Below are 12,705 nucleotides of genomic sequence, written 5' to 3'. Positions count from 1 at the left end.
ACCTCTCCAAAAGTCCTTGACCGAGGTCACCAGACACTAATTAATGCGAAAGCTCGAAAACTTGAAAACTTTTACACGCTAAAATCGTCTCCTTTTGTCATTATATATGTATATACGGTATATTATGGATGCTTGAATTAAAACAAGAGTCGTTCAAATTCATAAGTTGCATAACGAGTTGTTGATATGTAACTGTGTGATTATCTTATTATTGGAGAAATTTCTTTTTTTAATTAGCCATAATTTATCCATCGATAAAGATGGAAGATTAATTAAATTTTAGTTATATTTTATTGAAAAAAATAAATATTAAAGAAATAATAAAATTATAAAATAAATAGTTAAGCAAATTAATAATTAAAGAATAAAAATAAAATTTTACAAATAAAAGTGCTATCACAAACATTTTTAAAATATTCAATTTTAATTAATAAACATAAATTTACATATATTCTTTCAAAGTAACAAGAGCTATTTAACGCGGATGTAAAGCAGTCTTAGATAGTCAAATGCATACATTTTCAACTTATACGTCATGATTTACGTGGTAATAAAATATTCAGCAGTTCAGACATCAGTTAAGACTCTTTGAGAAATCGATATTAAATTTAATATGCAGTAACATTTATTGCAAATAAAACTTGTCAAGAAATAGTTGAACACTTTCAATGTTAATCATTATTATTATTATTACATTTATTTTATTTTTATTTTATTTAGTGTAGAAATGAAAACATTCTGTTAAATAAATAATACGGAATATTAAACTTAATAAATAGTTGAAAATATATTTTCCTTTATAAATTATTTTCATTTTAAATACAATAATTCTTATCATACAATGCATTTATATCAAGTGGTTTAGAACTTCCAACACCTGTTGACACAGGAAACGTACTGAAAAACAGCTGACAATAATATAACTCAGAGTTAGGTTGAAGCCATAAGTTTCAATCGCTGAAATCAATATTTACAAACAATTTCAAGAAATTTGCAAATATTTTGTTATTTACAACAAAAAATTTAAAAAATTATTTTTTTCAATTTTCAAAAATATGAATTGTAAATCTTTGAAAATTCAATGGTGCATTCAAAAAATGTTATCTAAAATCGCAATACAATTATTTTAAAAAGTTTCAATTAAAAACTCTAAGATTGAATTATTGTTGTCAGAAAATTTAAAAAAAAATTTGAAGGAAATTTAAAATTTTTAATATTTATCAAGAAAATTTAACTGACACGGCAGAAAATTAAAGATTTGAAAAATGAGAAATATAAATTGAAATTTATGTGCGAGGGAGTTTGTTGTTATTTATAACACTTGACATACATATGTTATAGAGGGTGCCAGGAGGTGGTAGCGTGGTCGTGGGGGGTGGCAGTGGCTTGGCCACCCCCCAAGGGGTACAACAGGGTAACAACCTTGTCTACCGGGTGGTAAGTTCGAGGCACCCTGGTAGTAGTCATCATTCCCACGTCAAAAAGTCAGATAGTTCTCAGCAAACTGAAAACTCTGCTTTCAAACAGCAACAGCAACAGCAGCAGCAACAACAACAGCAACAGCAAAATAATTCCAACAGTATTTCCAACAGTCAACAATGGAAAAAGTATATCGAGGCAGGTGCAGCCAGAGACAGAGACAAGGAGGGTGCTCCCCCAAGTCCTAGTCTCTCCAGGCGATCACAAGTAAGTTGTAATTTTTTATTTACTAAATAAACAAATCTGTTTTCAATCCTTTGTTTTTCTCCAAAAATTCTATTATTATTATAAATAAATAAAATATAAAACATAATTATTGTATTTGAATGCAATTTTCAACTAAATCAATAATAGAATGAATTATTGTATTATCTTAAGATTTGAATTTCAAAGTTAAATTTTCTCTTCCAGGAAAAACATCGAAAACAGACAATGGCCGAATACGCGAATGGAGAAAAACCTCAAAAAGTGTCATCAGGAACTTCAACCGGAAGTAGCAAAGTACGAGGAGTCCCTCAAAGTTTTGGTTACGTAAAAAGACACAGTGCGGGTACGAGTCCGAGTCCAAATGGAGTTCAAAATGGTTCAAAAGACACCACACGAACAGCACAAGTCAGCGCGGTACCAAGGACAAAGGTATTTGTTTAGATATTTAAAATTCTGCAATGATGCTTAATGCAGGGCTGCAATAATTTAAATCAAAGAGTCTTATAAACTTGCAATAGAATTGGATTCTGAATGCGCATTTTCTTATAATAAAAGCAGGTGCTTTTAGATACGGTCACTGGCAACTGTGGCCCTAACTTAATTCAATAAATCAATTAATTTAATCTTTAGTCTCATTTGAATAAAATTGAAATAAACAGTGATTTCAATGTAAACTTGAATGGAAATGATTTTAGGTAAAAGTATCTGGTGGCACGCAAACCTGCACAACCGAATTACAGGCTAATTCTACGAGTTCAAGTCAAGGCCATCACTACAAAAGCTACAGCCTCACTGGAGCAAGTGCTAGTCAGCTCTCACAATCTGTCCGCGATCGACTAATGTTGGGTTCACAAAGTCTTCCGAAACCCGGAAGTCCGGAGTTTACAGCTTTCTTTGCGGCAGCTCATCATCGAGAACGGGGCAACGGTGGCGGGCCAACGTCGTCGTCATTCTCACCGCGTGTTCTCAAGCCATCGGATGGAAGTCTCAGCGACACATGCAGCACTTACGCGGCACCAGACCTCCAAGGCTACTACGGAAGCCCAAGCAGTCCTTATGCGACTTCCTGGATGAGGCACAGCAACACCTATACACCGAGTGGTCGATCTCAAGGTAAGAAAGGTCGACAGACTTTACGTGACGCTAATAAGAGGGTGTATAAGGATTCGGAGAAAATTAAACTCTTAAGTTTTCTTTTTAGATTGTTAGACGGTATTGTAGAATTACGTCACTTTCGATTTCAGCCTTCAAGGTCTTCGCGTGCGTGATTGATCTGTTTAGGGGTCTGTGAGCTTCTCAGCAAATTGATGCTTCTAGCTAGCTGTTGACACCTTGCAATTTGTGCTTGTTAGAAAATTGCGGCTAAAGATTTTATACTGAATTGAATTTCTATTTAACTGAATTCATAATTAAAAGAATTTTTATTTAGTCAAATTTTTGTAAAACAGAATTTCTAGTTGATCTAATTATATTTTAATATAATTTCTATTTAACAGAATTTATATTTTGCAAAATTTCCGTAATACACAATTTTTAATTACCTACACTAACGTATTTTTTCTATTTAATATTCTAATTAAATCCAATTTATACATTTTTCTGTACTTTTTTTTAGGAATGGGACTATGCGAAGCTGACAGCGTCGAATCATTAGGATCTCATAGAGCAAGTTTAACACACGCTCGACTTTTGATGCACCAAAGAGACTCGACGGGATCTCCAGCTCCACCACGACTCAATAGGAGTAATTCCATCAGGTGAGTGTAGCGTCTAACTTTTCTCAAAATTCCTCAACATATATGGTATATATCAGTCTGCAAAATACGAATTGAAAGCATCAGCACATTAATGTAATTCGAACTTGTTAGACACTCGACAAGTCAGCAACTGTAATTATCGCGTATATGTAGTTATAGAGTATCTCTTCCGGATGAAACAATTATGAACACACTCTCCTCTTATCCGTGAACCTTCTGGCTTCAGAACTTCTCTCGCATATTCTCTCAACATTCTCGGTAATATTATTATTGGTCAACGGCAAATTAAACCATAAACTAGACCAAGAGCCTCTTCACTGACAAGTCGATACTTGACAGATGAGTTTCTAGGAACATTTTCACTGAATAGGATGAGAGGCGAAAGCTTTTCATCACAAGTAGATTCAAAAAGTATTCATTACTAATTGAATGAGAAATATGGAACAAACAAAATAGTTTATTTTAAACTACTAGTAACTATTTTAGAAAAGAGATGTGAAAGTTTTTAATTGTTCTAGTAGAGAATGGTAGATTATTATTCCTGAAAATTTTTATAAAGTCACAATTTAAACTATCTCTTTTCATTCATATTTCATTTTGTTATCTGTTGTATCTATTTTCAACATTTTCCTACTTTGTATTTTGAAAATTCTTAAATTAAATTTGAGGCCGTTCTTTTTATTTTTTAAAAAGACCAAACAAACCAGCTTTTTTATAGTGCTTTCTTCTCGGGATTAAAAAAGAGGGGATTGACAAAAATAATTATAAATTAATTGAATTAACTCTTTTTACGTTCATTTCACATTAATTTCACGATCAAACTTTTAAAAAAATTATCATTTATTTTGGAAAGTTATTCAAGTGATGAATGTTTATGAAATTTGCTGGAAAATAATTCAAGTTTTTTACTAAATTGGAAGAATAGTGAAGTACGCAAGCAATACATACCTATATTGAAATCGTATTTACCATTGCATTGCAGTAGAGGACCATTCATTTCGTTATAGGCGAGTCAATAATGGATGATTATTTGAAAAAGTTGCAATGGCTTGTTTCCAGTGTACGCAACCTGAATAGTGTTCGATAATAAAGAGATTTTATGCCCTGAAAAATGTTTATTAAAATTTTTACACTGTAAATGCGAAACAATCAGAAATTTTACTATACATATATATGTAATTTAAATGATATGCAGGATTTTATTTCATTTTTTGTTGATTAATTTATTCGATTATTTTTTAAAATAAGACATTATTCATTTAAATTGGATTATTTTTAAAAATTTGTATGAAAGGGATATGAAGAAATTTTTGATCATATGCAAAATGTATAAATAAATAACTTTTGTAATTATCAAATTTTTTCCTTGAAAATTGGTATCTGTTCTTCCAGCGGATATTAAGAACGTCCTTAATGGTAGATTAAATTTTTATTGTGGGAAAATAATTAAGAAAAATTAAATCTGCAAAGAAATGAATAATTGTAATTTTTTAACATACATACGAGAATATTGTTTTGACAGATCGACAAAGAGCGAGAAAATGTATCCTTCAATGTTAGCTCGAGGAAGTGGAACATCATCTTCTGTGGGTGAGGAAGTGGGCATTGGAATGGGTGTCAGTGTGGAGCCTTATTATAGCGTTCCCGTCGGCACTGCTGGGTGTCCAGGTCAACATTGGTCCCAACCGACATCCCCGACACCGGCTCACGCTTCCAGACAACCTCCAAATCTTTATCAACATGTTCATAAAGATGACGAAAGTAACAAGTTTCTTTCCTTTCAATAAAAAAAATTATCTCTTTTCACTTTTTAATTCTTTAATAACAATTTTATCTAAGTAAAATTTAAAAAATCTACTTTTTTCACTTTTCTTCTAATATAAATTGATTAAAACAAATTTTTTGCGCCCTAAAGTCGATCCAAGGCTCGTTGATTTCAATTACTGGTTAAAATCCAAAGAATAAATTGGAAATAAATGTAAAGTATCTTTGAAATATAATAAAGCAAAAGTAATTAATTTTTGTTGCAGTTCACGGATCTTCAGTTTCGTTGGTATCAACCGCAAGCAGCCTCTACAGTTCAGCTGAGGAAAAACAAGCGCACGAATTGAGGAAACTGCGTCGTGAATTGCTGGATGCCCAGGAAAAAGTTCATTCACTGACAAGCCAACTCTCAACGAATGTGAGTACCTATTTGTTGGTTTTTTCTCATCCCCTTCCTCTTTTAACTACTGTAAACTCTTCAACTGAACGTCTGCAGTATTTGAAAGATCCCCATTACTCGGTTTCTCAAATAGAGAAATTTAATTGTGAAATATTTCCTGAGAAAAAAATTGTGAAGAAATTAATTGACGAAAGTCTAATTTTTTTCTACTGAAATTTGTAATTACAGCGATAAATCAATTTGCTGAGTCGTGTGTTTAAGCTCAATTCGGACAAAAAATGCGAGTATTTTACGCATGAGTTTGAAAAGTCATAGGGGGTTAAACGATTTACACAATAGTCTGCAATACATCCGGCATAAAAGGTCGATTCGATGATAAATGATAAGCTGCAGACGCATAGCAGCGTGGGCGAATCCAAGTACATATCGAGAATCAGCTTCTCGTATTCCTGAAAATTTTTTTCTACAGGAAGAGTATCATGTTTGTCTATTGTTAACTAGTTTACAATTCAATAGCGTCGTGTGTGTGTGATTGTACAGGATCTCTATTATTTACTATACAATTTCGTCAACGATAGGCTGGCAATGTTTTAACGTAAAAAGTTGAATATTTTGAAATTGATTCAAAACTGAAAAATAAAAGATGATTTTGACAATGACGATGATTTCCAAGGATACTGCTCCCTGAACAGAATTATTATAGGGAAACTTGAAGATTCGAACATTGTCACTTGTTGAAAGAATAACTATATAGTAGAGATGTCTGCCAAATAAAAACTGATTATTACTGAAATATTACGTGCTACATGGGTAAAGACGTTTTTAAAAGAATTTTAGTTAATAATTGGATTTTTAATGGAAATTTTTATTGAATGTTTGATTTATTTATTTAAATTGTCAATGGGTTTAGAGAATTGTAATTATTGTGATGGAATTTAAAAAGTACGCGCCTTCAAAGAGCGCAGTCGAAGATACACGATCGCGATCTTTCGTTAGAGCTCGTTGGCATCGCACCAATCGTTTCTACATAGCGGGTCATTGTGCCCAGGCCAGCATTTCAACCAATAGACGTTCTTTTCCACATCTTTTCCACTGTATACGGTGTCCGGATGGGGATTACTATAGTGATCGTCAACACTGCAGTCTGCGCCGAGACGTGATCCGCGTTTCATATACAAACATATATTTATATATATACATATTTATTTTTATATAGTGCTTTGTCAGAGAAAGAGAGAGAAAAATTGCGAAACCTCGTTTTTCGGCCCGCGAAAAATTCAAATTTGCCAACACGCCTGCGTACAAGTTTCATTTACAATTCTGAGTGATTTTCAAAACAAACTTTGACTTTTGGATATTGCTGTGAAACTGTCAAAGAATGTTTTATTGTAATTCAGTGGATTTATTGTGAGAAATAGTTTGTGGAAATTTAAATATTTTTTCGAGAGTGGGTTTGTAAAAGAAATAACAAGTGTCAATAACAAGTGAGGAAAGGACATTTTAAGGATTCACAGACTGTCAGAACCTTGTGGATTCAATGAAGACGTAATTTTAAAAACGTAATTTTTCATTTTTTTTACTTAGAGTTTAAGAATTTGTTTATTCTTAAGATTCATTGACCCGGATCGCGAACCTGAGACCTTTGATTCTACTTTATCTCATGCGTAGTTTTGCGAATGCTTGCAATGCCTGACCTTTAAACATTCGCTATAAAAAATTTTTTTAAAAGTTTACTTCAAATTTTCAACAATTAACAAAATTAAAACTTCATTTAAATAATTAACGAATTTTTTTAAATTCCAAGGTTAAGAAATTACCTCGGAAATTACAAAAAAAAAGTTTTTAAATTTAATTAATTTTTTCAACTTTAACTCATATTTAATCTTACGGGAAAATTTCATTAACAACTGATAAGCAGTAATGTATGAAATACTCGTGATATAACAGAATAAAAATTACTTCAGTTAATGATAGTAATTAGGGTATTTCTTAATTTTAAAAAATTCCATACGTTAATAACAATAATGTCTCTTGTGTAAGTTTAGGATACATGAAATTATTTTTCTTTTCATAATCAAATTCTCTCTGCAAGGTGAATTATTATCGGATTTTATAAATTAACTAAATTTTAAATTAGAGAAACTCCGTTCAAAGAGCATGAAATTGCTGACTAATTGTAAAAGAATTCTATCATGGATTGTAAATGTTAAAATAAAACGGAAGTACGTAATGCGAGACTCCGCATACAAAAAGGACAATAACTATCGCTCAATTATCGACTGTGTACTAGAATTTCGATTAAAAAGTTGTGTCTGATAAAAGAGAGACAGAGAGAAAAAGTACTTTTTTTGTTATGAACTACTCATTTGAATACGACCTTTATAAACTCACTCGAGTCTTATTAATTAATCGAAAACACATTTTCAAGTCCAAATAAGAAACACCTGTCAATAAACATTTAATGTCTCAAAATGTCATTGGAAGAAAAGAGTATAAATTGTTACATCTTTAATCAATCGACTTGTATTCAAGAAAATTAATTCAATTACAACAAAAGTTGAAAAATTATATGAATTTTTGAATTAACTGAATTAAGTCAATTGAATTTTAAGTATTTAAATTATAAGATGTAACAAATTTAAAATATTTACTTTTTCCATGTGTCTCAAGTTCTGAACGTTCAAATGGAAAAAATCATTTTTTTGGTCTATAAATATTTTTTTTAAATTATTACAGCAATGAAAAATAAAGAATATTTATTTAAAGAGAGTGGAAGCCCTAACATAATATGTATATAGAAATTCTATTTATTAAATAATGTTTTAACAACATATTTTTAACCATCCAAAAAGTTTACGATTGTAGAAAATGTTTTACTGAGTAAAATAAGCTATTGTTTATAAAAATTGGATAATAATTGTGATTTTTGTCGGTTCTGAAAGGAAAAAATGAAATTTTTTTGAACGATCTGGACTTCAGACACATATCTTTTTCTGTGGTATTTGAAGATTCAAAATTTTTACTTGGTTTAAAACTTGTTCAAAAACTCGTCAAATTCTTAAAAAAAAAAGATAAAAAATTTTAATTGTGTTCAATTTCCTTTTTTTTAAATTATTTACTTCTTGTAAATTTTATTTATCGTCGAAAATTGTATTAATTTTCTCACAATTTTAGAAAGTAGAATTTTATGTGAAATATCTGAAACGGAAGCGAAAACGGTGAAGGCGTAAATTTCAAAATTGATTTTAGATCGTGATGAAGTGCCCTATTGATCTTGACGTGCAGTTGCTCTAGATCATCTCACATATATCATTTTACTGAGACGTGATTTCTGCGAAGCGTAAATGATGAGAGATGATACATATATATATCATATACAGAATATATATATATATATATATATATATATATAGGGATCGTGATCCTAAGATATTTTACTGAATGTGTATCGAATAAATATCAGAGATTCAACCAAAACGAATTACTGGAACAATATATCTCATGCAGGTATTAAGCCATAACGTATTATGTTAAAAGATCTCTCAAGTCGAGACTCTAACTCCTTCACTTTTCTTTCCTTCTTTTTTCCTCATCTCTGAGATCTTACAGATGTGATTGGCTGATCTGCGACTTGTTGTGTATCGGTAGATGTCTTCGATACATATAAGGAGATAAGATAAGTTTCTTCTTCTCGTTACCTGGAAAACAATCCATTTGCAGTAGAGAATTTTCAAAAAAAAATTTAATCCAATTTGATTTTCAATAAACTAAGTTTGTTTGAACATTACAGTTTTGGAAAATTTTTCAATTTTGTTCAAAATCTGAGCATGAAAGTTTCAGGGATAAAAACAAAAACTTGTGACAGAGAACTCTTGTAAATTTAGCATTCTTCGAACGTTTTACTGTGACTATATTTTTTCCTTTTGTTTTTCCCGTTTCTACTTTTATGGTTTCTGAGCTGCCATTGACTTTTCAGAAGTCATTACAGAATACATATTATTTTTTATTCTTTTGTACAATTGTAATCGAAATCGAAAATTAGTGAAATTCATTCTCAATGGAAAGATAGAAAAATATTTCCAATCGAAATAAAAATTTACCACGAAATTATCTCTTTACTGTTATTTAATTTTTTCTTTATTTTTCCTTTTTATAATTTTTCAATTATTATGTCCTATTGAAATTAAAAAATCTATGTTGCTTTGTATTTTGAAGTGACAGTCTCGGGGAATTGATTGAATTTCATCATTGTCGGAAAGATGTTGAAGAAATTCCTCAGTTAAGGACCATAATGATCTTTATTAATCGATCTCGTCAAAGTATACAGCAGAGTTCGACGACATAAACCCTCTCAATAAATTCAAGTGGTGGATAATTCTCCTACAGCAGACTAATTAAAATGATCGTTCAAAGGAATTGTTCAATTAAAATCGCCTATGTTCCAAAAATTATTTTTCTCCTTTTATCACCACCATTATAAAATACATGTAAATTATGCGAACTAGATAAATAATAATATACTCGTCGGTCGTTAAAAAACTCAAATTATCACAATTATTTTAATCACAGTTCTGAGAGACTTGTTTTTATGTTCAGCGATCAACACTTGGGAGAGACATTTTTTTAGTTGATAAATCGAATCAAATGTGTCGTTAAGAAAATTTTATTAAGTAAAAAAAATTACTTTGCATTGTGTTTCAACATACATAAATAAATAAATATTAATTATTAGTGTTCTTAATTTCCAAATGGAAAGGAATTTAGAAAACCGATTTTTCTATTTTCAGGAAAAAGTTCTTTTTACTAGAAAAATGTCAGCAAATAATTTTATGTTTTTTTTTTTTTTTTGAATTGAGAAAATTGGATTATAGCCTCAAAATCGAGATTTAGCTTCTAATCTCTTGTTTCGTATTTTAATGAGGTCTGTTTTAAAGACCGTGACTTCCTTCCGCTTGTTTTTCTTTTTTTCGAAAGTCGTGCATAAAGTAGTTCTTTCGACCCTCGAAGTCGTTAAGTCCTTCGAGCGAGGGTCCAACACACCCTAACAGAAACAAACTGAATAATAATAGCACGCTAAGGCTATCTTTGAAAAAAAACGTGGCAGGTTTAGGTCCCAATCGCACAATGCTCTCGTGGGGGACAATGACTTGCGCGAGAGTAGTTTTCTGAAGGTCCCAGACTCCGCGTTTACAAAGATCCAACTTTGAATTTACGGATTTCATTTTCTCTCTCCCTTTACACCAATATAAGAGCTTGAAAATTATTTCCTCATAAATCTTCTCTTTATTCCTAAACATAAAAATAAAGTCACAGGTGACAAAAGCAATTTCGCTGCTGTATTTTTTATTGCTTTTTTCTCCCTTATATAGAATTTCAAGATTCTGTTTATTACACTCACGATTTTGTCTTCTCACAATGCATTAATTTCAAAATTAATAATTTTTAAACTCTTATATCTTTTAAACGAAACGGTCAATGTTGTGTTTTCCAAGACTTAAATTTTGGAGTGTTTGTTCCTTCAAATTCCCTCACCCATATCTAAAACAGCCGGACGGGATCCTTTTCTTTATGTAATCCCTTCTCCCATTTTATTTTCTGCTTGAATGTCTGCTTTCCAATTTTCAAAGGATCCCCTCAGAATCTGGTTTGCGTTAAAATGTTTCTCGTTCTGAGCCAACAATATAATAGTAGTCCAAATGTTAGATACAATCGTCAGTGGTTTGTATTTATTGTATTTTAATTAGGCATAATTAATTTTTTATTAAATTAATTTTATAAAATTTTAATTTTTTCACCTTCTCAATTCTTGCAAAATTCGAATACGAAATTGAAAAGTTAAGAATTATTTATCATAATTAGTTGAAACTAATGTTGGCAGTTGGCTTATTGAAAATTATTCCTTCTGCTGATGTATACATATATAGAGTAATAAATGATATAAATGAATTTTTGCAAATGTGTAAGTCGTTTAGCACTCGAGTGATTGTCGTTGCAACAATGAGTGAGTGATTGGCCCAGTTTCTGAATCAACTGTATTTACGTGGCTATATTAGCAATTCTATTGACCAAGTCTTTTTAAAGTCTTATATATATATATATATATATATTGTATACAGGCTCTTGTCTCTGATATGTGCTCACAATTAATCATGCTCTCTGAGCTCGTGTCGCCTAACTTTACATTTACATAAGGTACTCCGTATATCTTTCTGCCCTTTATTCCTCGTAAATTTCAACACCTTTAAACAAGACCTAAGACTTTTCGAAACAAGCGAAAACAAATTAATGTAGACATTTTATCACATGAAATCAATTAGAAACATGATTCTTTTAATTTGGTGTTTATTACTTTGTATAACATATTTTATTTTCCTTTTTTGTTTCATTTATAATGAAATTAAAAATTGAATAATTTTATCGAATTTAGAAAATTTCTTCATGTGATGAGATTCCAATAATAATTAAAAAAAAAACGTATTTCAGAAGGTAGAGTTTCGATTTAAATAAGCACATGTACCGTTAAATCTTAAGAATATTTTGCAAATTTGTCTTCTTTTAAATTCGATTAAATACTTTTTCTATTCATACCAAATGTAGAAATTTGTTAAAATATTAATATCCGTAGTGGCAATTTGAAAATTGTGAATTGTGTTTATTAAGGGGACTTTCTGGTTTAGAATTTCAAAAAAATCGATTTTTTTTTTTTTTTTGCTTAAAAATGTTCCATAGTATCATATAATTACTGTCCCAAAACGTTTTTTAAAAAATATGTATAAAAACAAAAGTTATAACAATATTTATGACGGTATGTATTTCAACAATAATCTACAGTTATCTTATTTACATATTTGGTGTTCCTCTTTTATTGATATTAGCTTGAAACATGTTACTCGAGGGTTTTTGGGGTCGCTGATTACGAATTTGATGTCAGTTTTTGAAAATACAAAATGGCGGATCCAATATGGCGGACGAAAAATAAAAATTCAACCGGATTTGCTTAAAACTTGTTACTCGGGGGTTTTTGGGGTCGCAAGTTTTAAGCAAATCCGGTTGAATTTTTATTTTTTCGTCCGCCATATTGGATCCGCCATTTTGGAT

General features: G+C 30.6%; 1 protein-coding gene across 5 annotated transcripts in view; it reads left to right on the top strand.

The window, feature by feature from the left end:
• The window catches only part of LOC127277890 (protein sickie), a 157,317-nt gene that overhangs the window by 110,283 nt on the left and 34,329 nt on the right, over nucleotides 1–12,705 (top strand). For all 5 annotated transcript variants that reach the window (XM_051299314.1, XM_051299311.1, XM_051299312.1 and 2 more), the window contains 6 exons: nucleotides 1,342–1,686; nucleotides 1,891–2,115; nucleotides 2,382–2,799; nucleotides 3,302–3,443; nucleotides 4,966–5,204; nucleotides 5,474–5,625. In XM_051299314.1, coding sequence (XP_051155271.1) covers nucleotides 1,342–1,686; nucleotides 1,891–2,115; nucleotides 2,382–2,799; nucleotides 3,302–3,443; nucleotides 4,966–5,204; nucleotides 5,474–5,625 — 1,521 coding nt within the window. The remainder of the gene's footprint in view (nucleotides 1–1,341; nucleotides 1,687–1,890; nucleotides 2,116–2,381; nucleotides 2,800–3,301; nucleotides 3,444–4,965; nucleotides 5,205–5,473; nucleotides 5,626–12,705) is intronic.

Source organism: Leptopilina boulardi, unplaced genomic scaffold, assembly GCF_019393585.1.
Source record: "Leptopilina boulardi isolate dan_hultmark-lab unplaced genomic scaffold, ZJU_Lbou_2.1 LbouV2_19, whole genome shotgun sequence".
In the NCBI taxonomy this organism is placed as follows: domain Eukaryota; kingdom Metazoa; phylum Arthropoda; class Insecta; order Hymenoptera; family Figitidae; genus Leptopilina; species Leptopilina boulardi.
The sequence above is the reverse complement of the archived record's forward strand: the minus strand, read 5'-3'. Positions and strand labels throughout refer to the sequence as shown.